The sequence below is a fragment of the Macaca fascicularis genome, chromosome 11, assembly GCF_037993035.2.
Source record: "Macaca fascicularis isolate 582-1 chromosome 11, T2T-MFA8v1.1".
In the NCBI taxonomy this organism is placed as follows: domain Eukaryota; kingdom Metazoa; phylum Chordata; class Mammalia; order Primates; family Cercopithecidae; genus Macaca; species Macaca fascicularis.
The window spans coordinates 110,530,149-110,555,628 of NC_088385.1; the positions used below are offsets into that span (position 1 = coordinate 110,530,149).

Consider the following 25,480-nt stretch of genomic DNA (forward strand, 5'->3'; position numbering starts at 1 on the left):
AGTCAGATTTCCTGGCTTCCATTCCCAACTTTATTCTATTTCAGTTCTGAGACTTACTCCCTCTGCAGCATTGCCAGATTTAGCAAATAATAATACAGGGCACCCAGTTCTATTTGAATTTCAGATAAACAATGAATCTGCAAACAATATTTGGAATGTACTTATGCTAAAACAATATTCATTGCCTATCTGAAATTTAAATCTAACTTGGTATCCTATGTTTCACCTGGTAACCCTATTCTTTGGTACTGTCTTCCTCATCTATAAAATAGAAATGATGATGCTAACACACCTACCTTCCAAAGATTGCACTGAGGATTAGGTGAGCTAGTATGTGGAAAGTACTTAGGATGTGCCTGGTAGATGGTCAGTCTCCAGAGCATATTGGCTACCTTTTCTGTCTTTTGTGTTTCTCCAATCATCAGTGGCCCTCTTTATTTCAGGGAGTGTTTATTGACTTGATTTTATATTCTAAAGTGCTGGCCTGTTATACTCTGCCTTCAGGCTTAAGGACTCAAATTCTTCAGGTAGGCCTGATTGCAATGCCACTTCCAACTCTTAATGACCATGTAATCTTGGGCAAATTACCTCACTTCAGTATTCTTACCTAAAATCTGAGTGATGAAGATGATGATGATACCTTCCTCATTTAGTTGTGAGAATGAGAACATACATGAAAAGGGGTTGGCAATAGTACATGCTCAATAAATTCTCTCATTGAGCTGATAACTAATTCCCTACATAGTTTCAGCACTTCGGTAAGGACATTTCTGTGCATCTCATTTCTTTGTGTAGCTTATGGTCCCATATGTGTATTTTTTTATTCTTATGATTGTCTGCCTTTCTATGGATGGACCCAGTGGATCACACTGATGTCTCAGGCCACAACAAAGGCCTGTCTTTGAGGAGTGTAAGGAAGGTGGTCTCTTACTCAGCTACAGTTTGCTACAACAAAATACTATAGACTGAGTGGCTGAAACAACAGATGTTTGTTGAGTGAGAGAAAGAGAGGGAGAGGGCGCTCTAGTGCTCCAGTTTTCCTTCTTTTTATAAGGATACGGATCCCATCACAGAGACTCCACCCTGATGGTTTCATCTGAACCTAAATACCTCCCAAAGGCCCCACCTGCAAATACTATCTCATTGGAGGTTACGGGCTTCAACATATGAATTTAGGGAGACACAAACTTTCAGGCCATATCAATAAGTATTCACCTTGGCCTTTCATCCATGGGGTCACAAGCTGCAAGGCAAGAAGGCTGGGCCAGGGTGAAGCACCTCCTATAGAGAAAACCTCACATCCGTTGCAGAATATTTGATGTTGTGGCTCAAGAAAGTCCCCAGGAGATAGCAATTTCCAGCCAGCATATGCCTTCACCCTTTGCACAGCTAGAGGCAGACACCTGAAGAACTGTGGATGGATGGCAGAGCACTTGTTTCAAAGAGGAGGATGTGTTGGGGCACTTCTTCAGAAATAAGCACTAAAGTCGGCCCCACCAGCCTCTTTCTCACCACAGCAAGAGACAGGCATACTCCTTCCTGTCCTGGCTAAATTTTATTTCACTTTCTTGTGAAAACACAAAGAGAAATTATTGCCAGTTTTGAAGATCATAGTAAGCATTCAACAAATGTTGAATGAGTCAATTAAATGAATGTAAAAGCTATGCAAAATATTATAAGTAGTCCATACAGAGAAGCAAAATTACAAGCCAGAGCTGAATGGGAATCATTATCTCTGATCCTAGTGGCTGTGACCTTGTTACCAAACCTTGCTAGGCTTCAGTTTCCTCTTAGATAAAATGGTGATAACAACAACTTCATAAGGCTATTGTGAGGATTAAATACTGAGATAGTACACGTAATGTGGTTGGCATGCTACCCAGGGTCTAGATTGCTAAAATAACAGCAACAACAATAAAGCAAGGGCAGCACAAAAAGGAAAAAAAAAAAAGGAGTCAAGAAACCTTTAAAGGGGCCAGGCGAGGTGGCTTGAGCCAGTAATCCCAGCACTTTGGGAGGCCAAGGAGAGCAGATCTCTTGAGGTCAGGAGTTTGAGATCAGCCTGGCCAACATGGTGAAATTTCAGATCTACAAAAAATACAAAAATTAGCAGGGCAAGGTCGTGGGTGGTAGGTGTCTGTAATCCAAGCTACTCAGGAGGCTGAGGCATGAGAATTGCTGAAACCCGGGAGGCGGAAGTTGCAGTGAGCCAAGATCACGTCACTGCACTCCAGCCTGAGTGACAGAGCAAGACTCCGTCTCAAAAAGAAAAGAAAAAGAAACCCTTGTAGACCAAGATCTGGCTTCTGGAAGGTGATCAGCAATGCTTTGCTAGATGGCTATTTGAACCTGAAGAACTGCCTCCCGAACATTTATTTTCTTGCAACTATATTAAAACATTCAAATAAAAGATTTCTCGATTGAAAGCAGGAAATTATATAACTTACCATGTGTTTAAAAATAGACAATTATGAATCTAGTATCTGAATCTGTTTTCCTTTCCAGTAAGAACAAACTATAGAAAAGGATGTTTGTAAGGTCTAAATAGAAGTGGAATTTAATCAATCATTTTTTGGACATTAATCGCCTTTTCCACACCGGTCTTTGAGACACATGATCAGTGATAATGGATTTTTTTAAATTTATTATCATAATTTACATACAGTAAAACTCAACCTTTTAAGTATACAGCTATTCAAGCTTTGACAAACCTGAAGAGTTGTGTGGCAACCACCATAATTAAGATAGGGAACAGTTGCATATCCCCCCAAATTCTGTGTTGTCGAGCCCTCCCTCAACTCGCAATCCCTGGAAAATACTAACCTGTTTTCTGTGCCTATAATTTTACCTTTCCGTCATATAATTGGAATCATTCAGTATGTACCCAGTATGTACCTTTTTGAGTCTCGTTTATTTCACTTGGCACAATGAATATCAGATTCATCCATGTCATTACCTGTATCAAGTTTCATTCCTTTATAATCCTTTACCGTACTCCATTCTGTGGCTAGACCCAGTTTGTTAAGCTATTCACTAACTGAAAGACATCTGGGTTTGTTTCCAGTTTGGGGCAATTAAAAATAAAGCCACTATGGACATTCACACACAGGTTTTGAGATGAATGTAAGTTTTCATTTCATTTTGGTAAATACCTGGGAGTGGTTGTCCTGGATTGTAGAGTAAAAATATGTTCAACTGTATTAGAAACTGCCAAACTGTTTTCCAAAGTATCTACATTATTTTTCATTTCTATCAGCAATGTATGAGGATTCCAGGTGTTTGGCATCCTTGCTAGCAATTGCTATAATCAGATTTTTTTAGCCATTCTAATGGATGTATAGTGGACTTGCATTGTAACCCATTTTAATTTGCATTTTTCACGTGCTTATTTGCTATTCATATATTTTTCGGGTTGTTTGTTTTCTTATTATTGAGTTTTGAGAGTTCTTTAAGAATTTAAGATATTAGATGTGTGCTTTGTAAATACTTCTTCCCAGTCTGTGTCTTGTCTTTCAAGTCTCGTAACATTGCCTTTTGAAGAGAAAACATTCTTAATTTTGATGAGGTTTAAATGTATCATGCTTTTATAGATACTGTTTCTTGTATCATATCTAGAAATCTTTGACCAACCTTATATCACAAAGATTTTTTTCTATATTTTCCTCTCAAAACTTTGTAGTTTTAAGCTTTACATTTAGGTCTATCATCTATTCCAAGTTAGTTCTTGTATATTGTTCAAAGTATGGATCAAGATTCATTTCTTTGCATATAGATAATTTGAAAAACTCCAGCAACATTTCTTGAAAAGATGATCCTCTCCTCATCAAATTGCCTTTGGACCATTGTAGAAAATTAATTGATTGTCTATGTACAGGTCTATTTCTGGACTCTCTATTCTGTTCCACTGATCTACATGTCTATCCTTCCACGAATACCACACTGTCTTTATTACTATAGTGTTACCGTAAGCCTTAAAATGAAGTAGTGTAAGTCCAACTTGACCTTTTTCAAAATTATTTTGCTTATTCTAGTACCTTTGCTTTTCCATTCAAGTTTAGGATCAATTTGTCAATTTCTAACAACAAAAAAAGTCTTCCTAAGATTTTAATTGGAATTTCATTAAATCTATAGATGCATTTAGGGAGAACTGACATCTAAAAATATTGATTCTCTTATTCATAATGACAGTGTGTAGCTCTCCATTTACTTAGGGCTTCTTTTATTTTGTTTATCACTGTTCTATAAATTTCAGCTTACAAATTTTGCAGAATTCTTATCAGATTCACACCTAAGTTCTTCATGACTTTTGGTACTACTTCTAATAGTTTTTTGAAATTTCAATCCCTAATTGTTAATTGCTAGTTTGTGGAAATAGAGTTGATTTTGTATATTGACCTCATATACTGAGAAATTACTAAATTGATGTGTTAGTTCTAATAACTTTCTGGAGATACTTTGGAATTTTCTCCATAGACAATAATGTTGCCTGTGAATAAAGACAATTTTATTTATTTATTTCTAATCTGCATTCATTTTATATCATTTTTTAACCTTACTGCACTGACTATGATGTATTTATCAGTTTTGTGTATTGCTAGGGTCAGGTGGCTATCATGTTGCTTAAAAATTTTGTGTCTGTACTCATTGGGGATGTTGGTATATAGTCTTCTTGTTATGTATTTGGTTTTGGAATCAGGATAATAATGTTCCCTATATTGAGTGAACTGAGATATATTCCCTCTTCTTCAATTACCTAGAAGAGTTTTTGTAAGACTGATATAATTTCTTCCTTACATGTGAGATAGTATTCACAAACAAAGCCATTTGGCATGGAATTTTCTTTGTGTAAAGGATTTTAATTTTAAATTCAACTTCTTGGATATAAGAACATTGAGGTTATCTATTTCCTTTGAGTGAGCTTTCCTAGTTTTTTACTTTCAATAAATTTGTCCATTTTTATCTACATTCTCAAATTTATTGGCATAAACTTGTTCATAATATTCATTTATTATCCCTTTAATGTCTACAAGATTTGTAATGATGTCCCCTCTCTCATTTCTGTGATTGGTAATTTTCATCTTTCTTTTTTTCTGATTAGTCTGGCTATAAATTCATCCATTTCATTCACCAGCTTTTGGTTTCATTTATTTACTCTATTGCTTTTCTAATTTTTATTTCATTGGCCACTGCACTTTATACCTCCTATCTTGTGCTTGCTTGGGTTTCATTTGCTATTATTTTTCTAACTTCTTTACCTTAAGTTGTAAGTGGGTCATTATTTTAAAACTTTCTTCTTTTCTCATATGGTACTTATTTAGTGCAATAAATTTCCTTCTAAGCATTGCCTTACGTGCGTATCATAAATGTTGATACATTGTGTTTCAATTTTATTCAGTTCAAAATAATTTTTAATTTCCATCTTGATTTTTTCTTTGAAATCAGTTACTTTTAAATATAATATTTTACTTCCAAATAGAATAATTTTTCAGATACATTCCTGCTATTGTTTCCAAATATGTTTCTTTTATTCAGTGAATGCAAATTAAGATATCAAATTTGTGAGATTAAGCTAATACCATGCTTAGAAGGAAATTTATCATTTAATTATATTGTGGTCAGAGCACATATATTATTTGAATCCATTTAAATTTATTAAGACTTGTTTTATGACCTACAATAGCTCCTGTCTTTGCAACTGTTTCATGTGCTCTTGAAAAATAGGTGTATTCTGCCACTGCTAGATGGAGTATTCTGCAAATGTCAATTAGGTCAAATTGATTAATAAAGCTGTTCAAGTCTTTTCTATACTTAATTATTCATTTTTATTTTTATGGGAAATATGATTCAATATCCTTAATAATTTTAAGACTACTTGTTCTATTGGTTATTGAGAGAGGTACTGAAATCTCTACTGTAACTGTATATTTACCTATTTCTCCTTGCAGTTCAATGAGTTTTTGTTTCATGTACTTTGAAAATCTCTTATTAGGTCAATACATATTTATGGTTTATGTTCTATTGATGAATTGATTCCATTAACATTATGAAATGAACTTCTTTATCCCTGGTAAAAATATGTTAACTTGAAATCTACTTCATCTAATATTAATATGAGCTACTTCAGCTTTCTTTTGACTAATGTTAGTGTGCTTTTTTTCTCCCTTTACCTTTAACATAATTGTATATTTAAAATATACAACTTTGTAGGCAGCATATAGTTAGGGTCTCTTGTAGGCAACATATAATTAGTTATTGCCCTTTCAACTAATATGACAGCCCATGTCTTTTAATTAAGGTTGTTTAGACCATTTATATTTAATATGTTAGGTTTACATCCATCATCTTGCTATTTATTTTCTGTTTGTTCCATCTGTTCTTTGTTCCTTTTGCCCTCTTTGTTTGTCTTCTTTTGTATTAATTAATTCTTTTTATGATCCTCTTTTATCTCCTTTGTTGGCTTACTAGCTACACTTTTTATTTTTGGCAATTTTTTAAATGTTTCCTTTAAGGTTTATGGAATAAATCTTTAACTTAACACAGTCTACCTTTAAGTAATATTACGCCACTCTATGCATAAGAATCTTACAAGAATATACTTCTATTTCTACACTCCTATCCTTGATGCTATTATTGTTATGTATTTTACTTCTATATATGTTAGAAGCCCCACATTATATTGTTACCAATTTTTCCTTAAACAAATGAACCATCCTTTAAATGATTTAAAATATCGGGAAAATATATTTTACATTTAAGCACATAATGACGATGTCCAGCATTCTAAATTCTTTTATGTGGATACAGATTTATATCTGGTATTATTTTCTTTCTTCCTGACCAATTTTCTTTAACATTTCTTGTAGTGCAGGATATCTAGTGATGAATTCTTATGCCTTTCGTATGTCTGAAAAAGTCCTTATTTTGCCTTTGTTTTTGAAAAATATTGTTGTTGGATATAGAATTTTAAGTTGACAAATTTTTTGGTTTTCGTACTTTATGGATGTTGTTTCACTGTCTTTTCACTTATATTGTTTCTAACAAGATCTGTTGTCATTGTTATCTTTGTTCCTCTCAGCACAACAAATCCTTTTTCCCTTTGGCTGCTTTTAATTTACTTTTTATCACTGGTTCTAAGGTATTTTAGTATAGTGTGTAGTTTTCTTCATATTGTTTGTGCTAGGTATTCTTTGAGCTCTTGGATCTGTGGGTTTATAGTTTTCATCAAATTTGGAAATTTTGACCACATTTTTTTCAAATACATTTTCTCCCTTCCTCCTTTTCAGAGATTCCAGTTATACATATATTAAAATGTTTGAAGTTGTCCCACAACTCACTGATGCTCTGCTCATTATCTTTCAGTCTCTTTTCTCTCCATGCTTCATTTTGTATAGTTAATATTGCTTGTCTTTAAGTTCACTAATCTTTTATTTCTCAGTCTTTAAACTGCTGTTAATTCTATATCTTGTATTTTTATTTCAGATGTTGTATTTTCATTGGTAGAAGTTCAATTTGGTTTTGTTTATATCTTCTTTTTTTTTAATTTATTTATTATTATTATACTTTAAGTTGTAGGGTACATGTGCATAACGTGCAGGTTTGTTACATATGTATACTTGTGCCATGTTGGTGTGCTGCACCCATCAACTCGTCATTTACATCAGGTATAACTCCCAATGCAATCCCTCCCCCCTCCCCCCTCCCCCCTCCCCATGATAGGCCCCGGTGTGTGATGTTCCCCTTCCTGAGTCCAAGTGATCTCATTGTTCAGTTCCCACCTATGAGTGAGAACTGTTTATATCTTCTTTAACTTGCTTAATTCTCTACCTTCTTGAATATATAGAATACAGTTATAGTAACTATTTCTAAATCTTTGTCTACCAATAATATCATATAGTGATCTCTGGGTTGGTTTCAATTAACTGGTTTTTCCCCTCATTATTTATGCCTAGTAAATTTTTATTGAAATCAGACATTGCAAATATTACTTTGTTGGGTGCTTCTTATTCTTGTACTTTAAAAAATTCTTGAACTTTGTTCTGTGTCCACTTTGAGGAGTACCCTGTGTTAGAACTTTGTTGCCATTGACAGATGGCCTGAAGGCATAGAGTGGAGCTCTTTGAGAATTTTAAGAAGAAATAATATGAATTTTAGTGCCTGGTGGACAAGAAGTTTACAGAATTTTCTTTCTTGCAACATACTTGGTGGTACAATTTAGGAGCTAAGTTTCCTGTTGACCTCTAACCACTGGAGGCTACACCTTTTTACCAAAATAACCTAACTGCTGATTAGTCAAAGTGGCTTTAAGTTAGTGTACAAAATCTCCCTATGAATAGCACTGGCTTTCTACCAGCTGCCCAGTGCTACAGGTTTTTCTGAAGCAAGTCGTGTTCCAGTTAAGTGTTCAGGAACTTTCTTCTTACTAAGTTCATCCACATCAGAACCTTTCTGAAGCACCAGAAACATTGCCTAGTGTCCAGCTGATACACCACACAACCATGCCATACAAAGGCACATCAACTCATAGGCATTGCTTCCCATCAGCCTGCTAGGCATAAAAATCTTCACTTCCTCTCTGTTTAGGACAATCTACATAAATTTGTCCAGCATACCCAGTGGTTCTCAAATACTGATGTGTAGTAGAATTACCTGCCATGCCTGTTAAAATGTACTTTCCTGATTCTTACACCAGGGAATCTCTATTTGGTAGGTGTTAAGTGTCGGGTTTTGCCTAAAATTGTAACAGGTTCTTATTGCCTAAGGGGATGAAATTGGACTGAAATTCAGCCCATTTTCAGTTTGCCAAACCATACACTCTAGTGTGGGCCTGGTATACCAAGAGGAAGGGGCACCTTCAATTTATTTTAGTTTCATCTGCTTTCTAAGCCTAGTGTCTGTGGGGATATATCCACAAGAGCAGTGAGGGTAGGGAAGACTTTTTATAATGTGCACAAAGGCTCTCTATGCCCTGGCATATTAGTCCAGGGCTTCCAAAAGGGAGATGCCAGACAGGGCTAGAGATACAAGAGATTACTTAGAAGAAACATGTGGGGAGATGCCAGACAGGGCTAGAGATACAAGAGATTACTTAGAAGAAACATGTGTGATGAAAAAAATGAGAAGAAAGCCAGGAGAAGCAGAGGGAGAAAGCAATGCAGGTCTGACCCTTGTGAACAAGAGAGGGAGTCAATGAAGGTTAGTTGGAAAAGCTATAGACTATATGTAGGTCTAAGAAAATTTGGTAAAGCTGATGAGGAGTCCTCTAGCCAAAATCACCCAGCAGAGGAAGCCTGCATCTTAAAGGAGTGGGCCTGCCCTGGCATCTCTACCATGCTCAGTCATGGGCTGGAAGGAGTCATGAGAAGTGTAGTCTCATGAAAAAATAGTAGATTTCAAGGTAATTATGCTTCTGAAGTTGGAGATCTAAGAGGTGCTTGTTCATGGCTCACATACTGTATTAGTCCATTCTCACATTGCTGTGAAGAAATACCCAAGACTGGGTAATCTATAAAGGAAAGAAGTTTAATTGGCTCACAGTTCTGCATTGCTGGGGAGGCCACAGGAAACTTACAATCATGGTGGAAGGCAAAGGAGAAGCAGGCACCTCTTCACAGGGTGGCAGGACAGAGTAAGTGCAAGCAGGGGAAATGCCAGACACTTACAAAGCCATCAAGTCTCGTGAGACTCACTCACTATCGTGAGAACAGCATGGGGGAAACTACCACATGATCCAGTTACTTCCACCTGGTCCAGCCCTTGACACATGAGGATTACAATTCAAGATGAGATTTTGGGTGGGGACACAGCCGAACTGTATCACATACCTAATGAGGAGGGCCTTGGAAATCTGCCTTTGTAAAAGTTCTCCACTCCCAAGGGATTCCAAACACCTGGTCCAGTGAATCACCCTTAGAGAAACACCTGCCTAAATTTTTTAAAAGGAAGGTATATTAACTGTCCTTAAGGAAAAAGAATGTCCAGACTTCCTAAACACAAAGTCACACTCTTGGGAACTGGAACTGGGGAAGCTCCCCAATTCCTCTCTGATCAGCGTAGCCTAGAGCATGGTTATATTCTCAAGAAATGACTCTGCCGCATGTTCTGCCACGTGTGTTATAATAGGAATGAGCTGAGTGGAACAGGCACCCAGAGGATGGAAGTCAAATCTGCCTCAGAGGCAAGGTAAGAGAAAGGGTCTTTGAAGGTGGGAAAAGCACAGGTATGCTATGGAGAGAAAGGCATGTCTAGAAGAGTGTGGAATAGTCTATTTGGCTACATGGAAAGAGTGCACGATGGGGCGATAAGTTGGTTCCATGCTTGGAGGAACAGATTCAGTGGAATGTGAGTTTGGGAGACTGGGATTTAGGCAACATTGCCTGAAAATGTAAAAATACCTGGGAGGACATTTCTGCAAGGTGGCACTGATTGATGAGTCTCAGGCTGCAGGAGGACCTGTGTTGTTCTGAGCAAGCCCAGAAAGCAAACTGGGTGTCACCCAGAGAGCATCTTGTACCCCCATTTCTGGGGAGAGGTACAGGGAACAAAAGAGGGAAATAGTTGGGGAGCTGTCACTACCTTCCTAGCTCTGCACAGGGCTGGGCCTGGTTCACAAAACACCATCTCAGCTCAAGAAGGGCCTCCTATAAAAAGCAAACAGGAGAAGAACTATTTGATGGTGAACGATTTATGAAGATGCTCTCTTAGCACCCTTTGCTCAACAATGTGAGTGAACTCAAATGGCTCAGTTGGTTTTCAGATTGGCTCCCAACTGTTTACCTTGTCCCTGCTTGATTCAGCTCCCTCCCTTCCTCTACATCCTCACCTTCTGCTGCTCCTCCTAAGACAAAGACCAAAATCTTTAACAGGGTCCTTTCTTAATGATCTAGCTTTTGCCATCTGTTGAGATCAGATCTAAACCAACTGGGCTGTTTAGAATTAAATTATTTTTGGTAACTATTGGTAAGTAAGATCAAGTAGGTGAAGTGATGAGAGCTCTAGATCTCTTCCCCTGACAACCCTTAGCCCAGTCCATGCATCAGTATTACCTGAGTGTCTGTTTAATCCACAACTCTCTCCTCACTAGACTGGTAGGATCATGGAAATAGGAACCAAGTCTGTATGCTCACTTGTAAATATCCAAAATCTTAGATGGTCTGATTCAAACAAGTACCAGTAATTTATTTCCTGAGTGTTTTATCTGTTACAGTACCAGTCTGAAAAACAAAAACTCAAGAAGATCCACTCTGAATAATAGCAACTATCATTCATTAAGCACCTAATATTTCCAGTCCCTACAACAACCTGCCTAGAAGACAGTATTGTCCCCACATACACCTGAACTGAATCTCAGAGCCAGGCATGGACTTTGCCAAAAGCAAAGGGTTGCAAGCAAAGAGTTTAGCTGGGATTTGAACCCAGAACATTCTGACTGCAATGTCCCAGCTCCTCCCATGGCACCATCGCATTTCATGCCACTACTAGCCTAGTTGGTGAGAGCAACCCAAACCAATGTCTTGCTTTTTGAATACTTATGAATATTAGCTACCCATCAGTATGTCTTCCCCTTCCCTTGCCCCACAAACATGCCTGTTACCTGAGCTGTTGTCCTGGGGTGCATACCTGCCTGTTAATGGTGGGTGTTAGTGATAAACGGTGCAGTAGAGTGGAGCATCTTTCCAGGTTTTGAACCTGGCTCTGCCACTGCTGTGGAAATACCACAGGTCAAAATGGGCAATTTAGACTGTGTAGTTTGCTAATATTCTGGATGCAGGAAGGAATCGGAAGGAGCCAGACAGAAAACCATCTACAGATGGATATGACTCCCACCTCTATAGTACCTGCACATTATGAATTTTCTTCTAAAGAACTAGCCTAGTAACTTAAGGGAGTCCCCAGGGTCTCTTTCAGAGAGCTGCTTCTCTTACTGCTTAGTCTCTTTCTTCAAGAACTGCTGCTATGGTCTGAATGTTTGTGTCTCCCCAAAATTCATATGTTCATACCTAATCCCCAATGTGATTATATTAAAAGGTAAAGTCTTTGGGAGGTGATTAGATCATAAGAACAGAGCCCTTATGGATGGGATTAGACCCCAGAGAGCTCCCTCGCCCCTTCCGCCAAGTGAAGATACAGTGAGAAGTCTCCATCTATGAACCAGGAAACAGGCCCTCACCAGACACAGAATCTGCCAGCACCTTGATATTGGACTTCCCAGCCTCCAGGACTGTGAGAAATAAACTTCTGTTGTTTATAAGCCACCCAGTCTAAGGCATTTTGTTATAGCAGCCTGAATCAACTAAGACAAATGCATTTTTATTTTCCATGGATGCTGGTTTCACATGCCACAGGGAAGATGTGTGGCAGAATGAGCTGTGGCACAGGAAAGTTTATGGCAAAGGTCTTATGGGATGGGGATGGGAGGGAAGGGACAGCAGGAAGGTGGTCACTTCAGTAGAGGAAGGGTAAGTGTGTCTATCATTACCCCTTGCCAGCTGGGTGACTTTGGCCAAGTCACTTAACCACTCTGTGCCTGTTTCCTCATCTAGAAAGTATGGCTAAAAATAAGATTTAACTTCAGGGGATTGCTATGAGTTGTAAACAAATGCATCCTTTATTATTATTGATATGGCTTGGCTCTGTGTCCCCACCCAATCTCACCTTGAATTGTAATAATTCTCACGTGTCATGGGAGGGACCCAGTGGGAGGTAATTGAATCATGGGGGCAGGCCTTTCCCATGCTGTTCTCATGATCATGAATAAGTCTCACGACATCTGATGGTTTTGTAAAGAGGAGTTCCCCTGCACATGCCCTCTTGCCTGCTGCCATGTAAGACGTCACTTTGCTCTTTCTTCATCTTCTGCCATAATTGTGAGGCCTCCCCAGACATGTGGAACAGTGAGTCCATTAAATCTCTTTCCTTTATAAATTACCCAGTCTCAGGCATGTCTTTATTAGCAGCATGAGAATGGACTAATACAATTATCTAGAACTTCCTGTCTTGTGGAAGGCACTTACCTTGCTAACTTAAATGTGGGATAACATTTCATCTCACCTCATTCACATAGACACATTTCATGGTCATTGCATGGTTTCTGCTTGGTGCTTGCAGTTTCAGATTTCTTATTTAAACAGTCAGAGCTCATCCAAATTGGCAATAAATCCATGTCAACTCAGCACTCAAAGTGTAGAACAGCAAGTATAGAAAGAAATAGAATTTATTTTCATCCTCATCACAATAGTACCTTAAACTTCGGTCACTTACCATAATTTTTAATTCTCTATTTGATTCTGGGCATTGTAATATCTGGCTTTCTAGCTAAATGTCCCCCTGCCCCAACATGGAATATAATGCTTGGCACATATTAGGGTATTCCCTGAATGTCCTCAGTATTCACTGAATGTTTAGTGAATGTCCTCTAATAAATATCCATAAAAGCTCCAATTCAGGTCTAGAATATCACAGAAGTATTTATGCATGTTCGGAATCAGCTTCTGAATAAAATCTAAATTCCTTTGCTTACCATACTAGGCACTTCATTAATTGTCCCCAACTGTCCTATTTTACCTCATCAGCCCCCCACAACTCTCACACCCAGCTCCCAAGTCCCAGCCCCACCAAACTCTATCATTCCCAGAACAGGTTATGCCCTTTTACAATTCCAAGACCTTGTACTTGCTATTGCCTCTTCCTGAAACATCCTTTCCTTTTAAGCATAGCCAACTCCTACTGCGCCTTCAAAAGCGCCATTTAAATAACTCCTCTTCAGGGATGTCTCTCGGACTCCCTAAGGCAGCATCAATACCTCCCTTCTCTGGACTCTCTCAATACCCTTTCTAGCACACCTATGAAGAGGCCTGGCCTTAGTCATGCTAAGGTCTGAGCTTAAAGTCCCAGCTTTGCAACTTATAAACTGTGAGACCTTGGGTGAGTATATGCAACCTCTCTGAAATTCTTTTCATCTGCTAACTAGCACCAATAGCAACCACCCCTGAGGCTGCAATAGGAATGATCTAATTAGATCATTGTGAAGTGTATAGCAAACGCTCAAGAAATGGTAGACAGTGGATACTTTCTAATGCAGCTCGTGACCACATTGCGGTTCACCTGTGTATACTCCTGCCTCTTCTGTAAAACCCTAGATGACACCAACAGGTTCTGCAAGTATTTCTTATCCCTGGCAACTAGCACTCTTAGTAGGTGCTTAAGCACATCCTTGCAGAATGCTTGTGTGCAGTCACGAATGAATACATCTGAGCTGTTTGATTCCCTAGAGTGCCCAGGCGGAGCGGAGTCACCCTGCAATGGCAGGGGCAGTTGTGCTGAAGGCATGGAAGGAAATGGAACCTGCTTCTGCCAAGTAAGTTCAAAAATGTGTTCTTCCTTTCCTGGATTCTGCTCCCCATCTTTTTAACCTGTTGATCCTCCTTAAACACACACACACACACACACACGTGCACACACACATATACAGCGAAGTTCCTAAGAGGTAGAAGTATTAATTTTTTTAAAGTGTGCCATTTGCAACAAAATGACCACTTAAAGCCTGGGGGCCTTTAGGAGAGTCAATTACTGCTCAGTCTTAAGCATATCCACTTGCATAAATGGGTTTCAGGCCAGGCGTGGCAGCTCACGCCTGGAATCCCAGCACTTTAGGAGGCCGAGGGGGGTGGATCACGAGGTCAGGAGATGGAGACCATCCTGGCCAGCATGGTGGAACTTCGTCTCTACTTAAAACACAAAAATTAGCTGGGCATGATGGCCAGCGCCTGTAATCCCAGCTACTTGGGAGGCTGAGGCAGGAGGATCAGTTGAACCCGGGAGGCGGAGGTTGCAGTGAGCTGAAATTGTGCCATTGCACTCCAGTCTGGGTGACAAGAGCAAGACTCTGCCCCCCCACCCCCCAAAAAAATTTTGAAACAATATCTATGTAATAACTTTTGAATATCCGTTGAAAAAGTAAAATGAGGCCATATATGTGAAAATACTGTATGACACTATACAGGACTATAGAAATTGCTGTCATTGTTAATATTAATAATCACTATTAGCAGACGACCCTTATGGTGCTATCCTCTGCATCCTTTGTGAACCGTTAGGTTTACCAGTTCAAGATTTTCTTTTACCAGTTTAAGACTTTCTTCATTATCTCATGAAAGTGACTTTTTGCAAGTTTCAAGCCCTAGGGGATTTAAATACAAGGAAATCCTTCTGAAAAGGATTGAGCTCAACTGTCTTCAGAAATACAAAACTGAGGTCGGGTAGGTGGCTTACGCCTGTAATCCCAGTACTTTGGGAGGCTGAGGTGGGTGGATCACTTGAGGCTAGGAGCTGGACACCAGCCTAGCCAGCGTGGTGAAACCTGTCTCTACTAAAAATACAAAAATAATCCAAGTATGGTGGTGTGCACCTGTAATCCCAGCTACTCGGGAGGCTGAAGCAGGAGAACCTGGGAGGCGGGGGTTGCAGTGAACTGAGATCGTGCCACTGCACTTCAGCCTGGGTGACAGAGCAAGACTCAGTCTCAAAAAAAAAAAAAAAAGCAAAACTGAAAGCATTTTCCTTTCACCCTTGGGCGAAGTCAGGATATGGCTGCTAGCACTTGCTATCTATTTATATCTTTGGACTGACACAGCAGCTTTCTCCTGCAGAGCTTCAGACCCTTAGTACAAAATGACACAGGGATTAATGTATGCAATGATAACACAAATAAACAGAAAGAAGAAGCTCCAGGAAAGGCACAGAGGGAAAATATATTTGAGAAACAAATGCTGAGTTGGAAATTCAAGGCCTTCCTGGTACCATGGGTCCCCTTGAGTCTAATGTCAACCACCTGTGGTGTTTTGCAGGAAGGGTTTGGTGGAACAGCCTGTGAAACCTGTGCTAATGACAACTTATTTGGACCCAGCTGTTCAGCAGGTATGTCTGAGTTTTGTAATCACCACATTTGTAAGGGTTGACAGTCCACAGGAAAGATTACTCCTTGAGGAGAAAACACTGAATAGTTATGTGTGATAAAAAAGAAACTTCAGCAGAATTAAATTTAAAGGAGTTTAATTGGGCAACGAATAATTCGTGAATCAGGCAGTCCCCAGAATCACAGCAGATTCAGAGACTCAGTGAAGCCATGTGATGGAAGATTTATAGACAAAAAATGGGAAATGACGTGCAGAAATCGGAAGTGAGGTATAGAACTGCTGGATTGGTTACAGCTCGGCATTTGCCTTATTTGAACATAGTTTGAACACTCAGCAGTATATGAATGATCGGAGTACAGCCGCTGGGATTGGCCAAGACTCAGCTATTGTTAAGACGCATACTCCTAAGTTAGGTTTTCAGTCTTGTCTACCTATTAAGCCAGGTTGCAATTCGTCCACAAGGACTCAAATATAGAAGTACAGAGTCCTTATCAAGCCATGATTAGTTCACTTTAACATGTGTAACCAAGTCTACATAGGGAAAACAAAAAGTTGACAACAAAACTGTTAAATGCAGTCATTGAAAACAGAGACAGTGTTTCCTGAGGTTCTCAGCCCTGGCATGTGCAGTCAGCTACTCCCCAGAAATGCTTCCAGCCATCTTTATGGCTCCCTCTCCCCAGGCTCTAGGATTCCACCGCTAGCTGTTCCTTGCCTGCCCAACTTTTCTCTGGGCTCTTTCTGAATCCTGGTCTCCGCATAGATCCATAGGCTTCTAATTATACCGTGGGCCCCACCTAATTCTAATGGTTCCCTTCCTTTTGGTGGTTCACAAATAATTCCCTAAGGTGGTCAGAGATTGTTGCTCCAAATTAAAGAAACAAACTTGAGACTGGCTTGTTCACTCTCGTTTTTGGCTGTGTCCAGAAGTAGACTTGAGATAGAGATTCGAGTAACAAGTAGTTAGTTTATTTGAATGGTGATCCCAGGAAACACGAGGATGTGAGGAAGTAATGTGAGGAAAATAAACAGGACATTATTAATCCAAGTGCCACTGTGGACCACTGGAGCCTGATGCCCCGGGGAGCTCTGGGGGTTGGTGCAGAACACACAGCTCAGTCATCTCACCTGAGGGGAGAGGGAGCCATAGTGCGGTGGGCAGAATAATGGCTCCCTGAAATGTCCACATCCAAATCCCTAGCACCTGGGAATATGGTACCTGACATGGCAAACATAACTTAAGGCAGCAAATAGAATTAAGGTTTCTAATCAGCTGACCTTAAGATAAGAGATTATCCTGGGTTATCTGGGAAGGCCCAGTGTTAATCACAAGGGTCCTTAAGGATGGAGAAGGGAGACAGAAGATGAGTGTCAGAGTTACAAGATGTGAGAAAGACTTGGTCCGCCAATTTCTGGCTTTGAAGAAGGAAAAGCCATGAGCCAAGGAATGTGGGTGGCCTCTTGAGGCTGGAAAAGGCAAGGAAACATGTTCTCCCCAGAATCTCCAAAAAGGAGCACAACAATGCCAACACCTTGATTTTAGCACAGTGATTTTGGATTTCTTGTCTTCAGAAATGTAAGACAATAACTTTGTGTTGTTTTAAGACACTAAGTGTGTAGCAATGTGTTACAGCAGCGACAGGGAATTAATACACATAGTCAAGTGGGGAGAGTTTTTCACCCCCTGCTACTTAAGAGTGTCTAGGGAGCACCCAGGCAGAGTGCCCATCCTCAGGTTCACACAAAACCCTCAGGCTAAGAGCTGTGGATCCTGGAAGTTAGCTGGAAGGCTCACAATCGCAATCTTTAAGGTCTAAAGAATGTGGGTATGGTAGAAACAGTGTCTGCTAGATCCTCATCTCCCAAAAAGATGTGGGTAGCTTTTTGCCAACACCACTTGGGCTCTGACTTTCATAGAAAAATTAAACTCAGTAGACACTGCTTCGATTCAAATATTTTTGGCAAGGAAACCTATGCACACACAACACATCCCACCCCCATAAGTTTGCAAACTCTGTAATAAATTTTATCTGCAATTGCAGAGGCATTGCCTTATTCTAATCCATAAGGTCCTCTTAGGCAGGTGTTGTGGTATCTTTATTTCCAGTACCTTCTACCTGCTGCCTGCCTGTTAGACACTCACTACACTGTTGTTGGATGAATAAATGAGTGAGTGAATATATGACTAGATGAATCAATGAATGAATTATCTAGTTTGCTCCAGTGATGTTCTCCTGACCCAGAAGCATGGTTTTAGAACCCAGGTTTCAGACTCAGACAAGGTTTCAGCTCTAGGACTGCTAATCATGGAGACTTTATGAAGCATGCTATCTAATATTGCCTCTTTTAGAGAGGATTTAATGGGATGATAAGTGCATAATAAATGTTACGATTATTATTCCCTAGCATCCCTTAATCATAGGTGTTTCTTCACCCACCGTTCTATAGAGATTATTTCATAAGGCTGTTAGCAAAAGCAAATTTAAAACAGATATTGGGGCTGGGCTCAGTGGCTCACGCCTATAATCCCAGCACTTTGGGAGGCTAAGTCTGGATCCGTTGAGATCAGGAGTTTGAGACCAGCCTGGCCAACACAGTGAAACCCCATCTCTACTAAAAATACAAAAATTAGCTGTGTGTGGTGGTGCAGGCCTGTAGTCCCAACTACTTGCAAGGCTGAGGCAGGAGAATCACTTGGACCTGGGAGTCGGAAGTGCAGTGAGCCGAGATCACACCACTGCACTCCAGCCTGGGTGACAGAGCAAGACTCCATCTCAAATAAATAAATAAATAAACCCAAAAAACAATGGATATTGGTATCCCATGTGTTTTTAAATTCAAATATTACATTAAAGGACAGCGACTAAAATGTAATCAGTCAACTGTATAGAAATAGCATGTCTCCTCCCAAATTTACCCTTCCCTGCCATTTAAGAATTTAAATCACATATGCTAAATATATATTGAAATGGGAAGGAGTAAAGAAAGCATCCAGTGTTGCTTAGATCCCAAGAAAGCCTAGTAAATTGTCTGGAGATGACAAATGAGGAAGAAGACCCATGTTATCTCCAAGACACTGGTGTTGGTTACCGTTGAGCAGAGACGCACAGGGAAATTCCCAACATTTCCAAATAAAGGAAGGATCCTCCCTTCACACTTGGTGTCATGGAGAAAGGGCAAGTGAAAGGGAGAAAGATGGCTTCAACACCTAAATTTTTAGGTAAGAAAACTGGAAACTTAAACTGAGACCCAAGAGAAAAACTTCCAAGCTATGGATTCCAATGGAATTTTCTGTGATGAAGGAAATATTGTCTGTTTGCACTGTCCCATACAGTAGCCACTAGCCACATGTGACCATTGAGCACCTGAAATGGGGCTAGTGCAACTAAGGAGTTAAAACTCAAATTGCACTAAATATCACTTAATTCAAATTTAAATAGGCACATGTGGCTTGTGGCTACCAAATTAAATACCATAGCTCTAGAATGTAACAATTAAGAGAACAGGCTTTAAACTCAGTTTGACCATAGTTTGAAACAGACCCTACTTGGTGTGTGACCGAGGGCAAGCTATTTAAATCCCCTAAGCCTTTCTCATCTATAAAACAGGAATAATAATATCAATTTCATGGGATTGACAACATAGTAAAGCTCCTAGTATTATGTCACAAGCACTCAATCAATAGAAGTAAGTATTAAGTGAGGACAAAAATAATCCAACAGCAAGCGAGTCCCTGATGAATGAATGGATGGATGAATGACTCAGCAATGGCTGGTTGTTTCCCACTGACAAGGACTATGGAGACTGCAAACCTTTTCATCCAGGCATCCACTGGGTGCCAGTGTTGTATCATCCAATGAGACATTGGTCCGGGGAGGTGGCCATTCTGCCTGACAGCTCTATTAGGTGCAGTTTATTTTTCACACTGTCTGTAATCTTCTGTGGTAGCACTCTCCTCCTAGACTGCTCGTTGGTTTAGAGATGATTTCGAGCTGCAGCAGCCAAAGGTTTTCATCTCTGCTGCCAGTAACGCAGCCTGCTCAGTGCCTCCTTTCCAGCTAGCCAGATTGCAAAGCCCATTTTCTCTAACATGATCCCCGAATCAATCCCACAACCATGTACTGTTAAGAAGAGTCACTCGTGTTTGCTAAGCACCTCCTGTGTGTCAGACCATGTGCAGAGGGGTTTCTTTGGATCCTCACTACAACTCTCCAAAGGAGGTGGGGGTTCTCCTTTTATGTATGAAGAAGCAGAGAGGGTTGCTCAAGGCCATGCAGCTATTATGGGGGCAGAGGCAGGATTTGACCCCATGTGTGTGACTCCAGAGCCTGGGCCCCCAAGCGCTGCCCCAGTCTGCCTCTGGTGAGTGTCCATCATATATTACACACCAGACAGGTGATGTGGATCCTACGAGTGATGAGATTAGGTGCCCAGTCCCAAGGAGCTGGAAATGTGGGTGGCGACTGTGATGATGCAGTGTGCACAGCCCAGACAAGATCCTATGGGAGCACAGGAGAGGGAGCAGCTTACTCTGCTATGGGGCACGTCACAGGAGGCTATGCATACCATCCCTCTGACCAGCATGGCCATGGCTTTCACCACTTTAAAGTTATACCACCCAAGTTTTATGTGTCTCTAGAGATTTACTGAGACTGGTTAACAAGTACCAAGCGCTCTTTCAATGATCATCTGGGAAACCCTCCGCCACTCACATCTCCTTCCCAAGGACATGTTCCTGGCAGCAGCTGGCAGCCTGCAATGCAGCATCAGACGCTTCCAAAAGCTGCCAGTGCCTGGCAGTTAATCCAGTAGAGAGGCTGTAGTGGAAGATGGCATGAAGGGAGAGGCTCATGCCAGGGCCTTGGGCCAATACCACACAGCCAGGCGGGCAATCTTAATGACAAGGACAACACTCGCAATTTGCACTGAGTTGGGAGCAGGAGCCCTCTGTGCCCCTCACCTTCCTCCAATGGCTGCATGACAGCACTTAGGACAGGAATTGTCACTGTATCTCCTAGAGCCTGGCTTCCCACTGCACTGTGAGCTCCTGGACTTTAGATATTATCAATTACTCACATGTTGTATACCTAGTGCCTAATAAAGCTGGGTAAATATTTTTTGAATTGAATTGAATCTTCTCCACTGAGCCCATAGTACACTCCCTCCTCACCCCACTATCTCCATAACCAACTTTACTGCTCTCCAGAACTTGTTTATTCCAAAAATCCACAGCCATAGGTAGATATCAAAGTGCTTGGCTAAAATAGAAACAATGTCAATTGAGTTTTGAAGGGAGGATGGCACTGCAAATCCCATTTAATTCTTCAGTTATTTGAGGGACTACTTGAGCTAGCTATCTCCCGTTTTTTCATGTGTGATACACAGGTAGTAATGATACCTACCTCAAAGGATGTGGTAAACACGAGATGACGCATGCAATGCACTTGGCAAAATGCCTGATAGATAGTAAGCACTCAGTAAAGAGAAGTGTGGGGCCTCGGGTGAAAAATTTAAGGAGGCATCAAAACAACTCAAAAATCAAGATCAAAACTGCACTGATTTCCTAGGGCAGCTGCAGCAAAGTACTACACACTGGGTGGCTTAAAACAACAGCAACTTATTGTTCCAGTTCTGGAAACTAGAAGTCAAATATCAAGGTGTTGGCAGGGCCATGCTCCTTTTGAAGCTTCTAGAAGAAGGTCCTTCCTTGCTTCTTTCAGCCTCTGGTAGCCCCAGCTGGTTTTGGTTGTGACAGTATCACTCCGATCTCGGCCTCCCTCTTCACATGCCTCTTCCCATCGTGTCTGTGGTGTCTCCCCTTCTCATAAGGACACCAGTCATATTGGATTATGGGCTCACCTTACTCCAGTATGACCTGATCTTAACTCATTACATCTGCAATGACCCTACTTCCAAACAGGAGCATTCTGAAGTACTGGGGATGAGGACTCCGCCATATTATTTTGGGAGACAAAACTCAACCCATGACAATAATACTTTAAAAATTATTGAATGAAACATCAAAATGCTCAATAACAGCGGGATGCAGCTCTGTGCTTGCACGACCCTGTTTCACTCTCCTCACCCTAATCCTGGCCCTGCTGGGCAATGTCGTTATCTAAAATTTAGTTGGGTAGTTGTTGGTATTGTTACAGGGCACCGTAAAACATGTGGGGAAATACAGAGGTGGGGAGGTCATTCCACGCAGTCCCAATCTAATAGGGGAGAAAAATATACAGATTGAGAAAGAAAACAGCAGCCCTGACAGCTGTCTCCTGGCTGCTGGCCTAGTTGCTACCGGAGAGGCTGTGGTGTTCTGCTGCTAAGCATAAAGAATTTTGCAGAATATCACCATCAGACAAAAGACTCACTATATCTATGGAGGAAAAGACAAAAACTAGGCCAGGGAATAATCATGTCTGAACAGAGACTCAGCAACAATGGATGACCATGAGAACTATCCAGCCTCTCCTGGCTGACATAAGAGCCTACTGCTACTTCTCGCAGAATGGCTCACCCTTGCTGCTGACTTGATTTGACCATTGGTGCGCTCCTGGTGGTCTTCAGCTGTCAGGTATTAACAAACTTGTAGTTGTCATAGGATGCAATAGTGGACATGGAACAAAGAAAGTGCTGCTGGAGCCAGAGGAGCACAGATTGTTTGGAGACCACTGAGATGGCAACACAGAAGTGGGGGCTTTGGCTGGCCTTGAAGGATGACAAGGATTCCAGTTAGCACACAAAAGGGAGCGCAGCAGAGGAAAAGCCTGGAGGTGTGAACATGCAAGATGCATTTCCTGCTGCTTCCACCTGGCATGGTCTTCCCTGGGCCAACCCCACTTTCTCTTTTCCTGGCCAGCTCCCATTGGTTGGTCATTTCATAGCATTTATCCCAGTGCATTGGGATTGGCTGTTTTCTTCTGCCATTAGATTGTGATCTGTTTGATGGCAGAGACTTTGTCCTGTTTATTTTTGGGCATTAATCTCTAGCGTGGTACTCTGAACATAATATGTATTCCATAAGTGTTTTGAAGGAAGGACGATGAATAGTGAATGAATCATCCCACATGCTAAGAATTGAAGATGTATAAAATAAAGTGGCGAAAGATGAAAATGAAAACTTACCAAGGTTAGAGTCAGGTTGGAATGGCCATTGTTTACCAAACTGAGAAATCTAACTTTTATTTGGTTGGTAATTGAGAGTCATTGAGATATTTATGGGACGGTCACCCTGATGCCATTGCTAATCAAATGAAAAGAATGAAATGGAGAGGCAAGAAACTAGAAATAGCGAGGCCAGGTATCATGCTACTGCAATAGTCCAGGCAAAACATGATAAAGGCCTGAACAAAAATGGCACCAGTGGAGATGAAGAGCAGAAGATCAAGGTGGGAGGTAGAGACAGAGAAAACAAAGGACTTGATGACTTATTAGATGTTTGGAATACTTTAAACTTCATTGATCCTTGCTTTGCTGGTATTTCTGGTTAAGTTTTTAAGCAGGTGCATCTTCTTAATTATGTTTCATTTGAGCTAATATTAAGTTGGCTTACATGCACTGAAGACACGTGTAGTAGGCAGAAAAATGAGCCCCCAAAATGTCCTAATCCCTGGAACCTATGAATATGTTAGGTTATATGGCAAAGGAGACTTAAGGTTGCAGGTGGAATTAAGGTTGCTAATTGACTGATTTAAGATAGGGAGAGTAGCCTGGATTATCCAGGTGAGTCCAATGTAATCACAAGGGTTGTTGTAAGTGGATGAGAAAGACAGAAGAGAGAACCATAGAAATGATAGCATGAGAAGTATTTGACCTGCCATTGTTACCTCTGAAGATGGAGAAAGGGTTTCATGAGCCCAGGAATAAAGATGGGCTCTAGAAGCTAGAAAAGACAAAAGATTCTCCACTAAAGTCTCCAGAGCAATAGCAGCCCAACTGAAACATCGATTTTAGCTCAATGAGTACATTTTGGACTTCTGACCTCCAGAATTGTAAGATAAATTTGTGTTGTTTTAAGTCACTAAGTTTGTGGAACTTGTTATGGCAGCGATAGAAAACTAATACAGCATGCTCCAGAGAGGGCTGGCCATAGGATGCTGACGGCCTAGCCTGATAGTAAATCTTGCTACAAACCAACCGCAAACTAAAGAGTTGACCATTCACATCCATTTCAAATGCCCTTCATTTATCATCCCTGAAATGATCTGTCACTGGGCTAAAACATCAAGCTAGAAAATATGGCATGGTTATTCTAGACCCTTTTGAATATTTTCCTTTTTTTATCCTTGCATTGCCCCATCAATAGGTAGGACTTATTTGTATAGATATCTGCTACCAACAGTGATTGAGTTAGTAGTAGCTTTTCTCTTTTAAACATAACAGGTGTATATAAGACACTAAATTAATTCTCTTGTTGAGATATCCAAAGATGAAGTAAATAGTTTGAGAGTAGGGGAAAGAACTCCAATGCATATGATATGCCCCATGCTTTATATATATTATGTTACTTGACTCTATAGAAATCCCAGGAAGTAGGCACTATTATCCATATGTTAAACTTAAAAAAAAAAAAAAATCCTGGTGCTGATAAAAGGGAGAGGAACCAAAGTTCAAACAAGGGTCTCTAGGACTTCAAATCCATGGTCTTCTTCACCTTATTATGCAGAGTCTCAGCAAAGATGATCTGAAAATACTAGCCTTCCAGAATGTTTAGCAACAGTCTATGTCAGGTGATAAAAATCCCCCACTTTCTGTCTCCAGTGTGCAACTGTGTGCATGGGGTGTGCAACAGTGGACTAGATGGCGATGGAACCTGTGAGTGCTACTCTGCGTACACTGGTCCCAAGTGTGACAAGCGTAAGTACTGCTAGTTTCCTTAATGCCACGCCAGATCAAATAGGCACAAATGTATGCATTTCAATTTTGTATCTGTTACTGGTTCTCTGCAGGGGCAAGGTACCACCTAAAGTTTTCTGGAAAGAAACCAGAAATTAAAAAGAGAATGTAGAAGAGAAAAGAAAAGAAGAGGAGGGAAAGAAAGGAGGAGGAAGAGAGAGAACAGAAGCAGTGTGGTGTCAAGGCTATAGCTGTGTTTTAGGAAGGTTGAGCTGGAGGCCACGTGAAGGGTAGAATGGAAAGAGGGACACTGGGGCTGGGAAGCCAACACAAGCCATTGCAACAAGTTAGTCACCTAGTAAAGGAGACACAGCATCTTCTCGATTATGAGCCTCAAAGGTGGAACACATTAACAGCCCTAAGGAAGAGGAAAGGGTGCTTCACCAAGGCTAAGTGATTCACCAAAGGCCACACAACTAGTAAATAGGACAGCTAGAACTAAAGTTATTTGAATCCATGGGAAATTCTGAAAGCAATCTATTATACTGGGTCCAATCAAGAGCTAGAAACCGAGGGGTGATTTAAACAAGGGAAGTTTAATAGGGATAATTAGTAAGCTGTGATAGGAGAGCAGCTGTAAAACTGCAAACAGAACTCTAGAGAGGATGCAGCATAGCAAACAAGGGACAAATTTGGAAGGGGGTGGCTGTCCCCAAGGCTGGATTTAAACCTTG

General features: G+C 40.6%; 1 protein-coding gene across 12 annotated transcripts in view; it reads left to right on the forward strand.

The window, feature by feature from the left end:
• Nucleotides 1-25,480, forward strand: part of STAB2 (stabilin 2) — a 175,529-nt gene that overhangs the window by 14,480 nt on the left and 135,569 nt on the right. For all 12 annotated transcript variants that reach the window (XR_012420541.1, XR_012420539.1, XR_012420540.1 and 9 more), the window contains exons 4-6: nucleotides 14,268-14,353; nucleotides 15,843-15,912; nucleotides 24,672-24,767. Coding sequence is in view for 3 of the 12 variants with exons in the window: in XM_065524724.2 (XP_065380796.1) it covers nucleotides 14,268-14,353; nucleotides 15,843-15,912; nucleotides 24,672-24,767 (252 nt within the window). In the remaining 9 variants the exon portion in view is untranslated. The remainder of the gene's footprint in view (nucleotides 1-14,267; nucleotides 14,354-15,842; nucleotides 15,913-24,671; nucleotides 24,768-25,480) is intronic.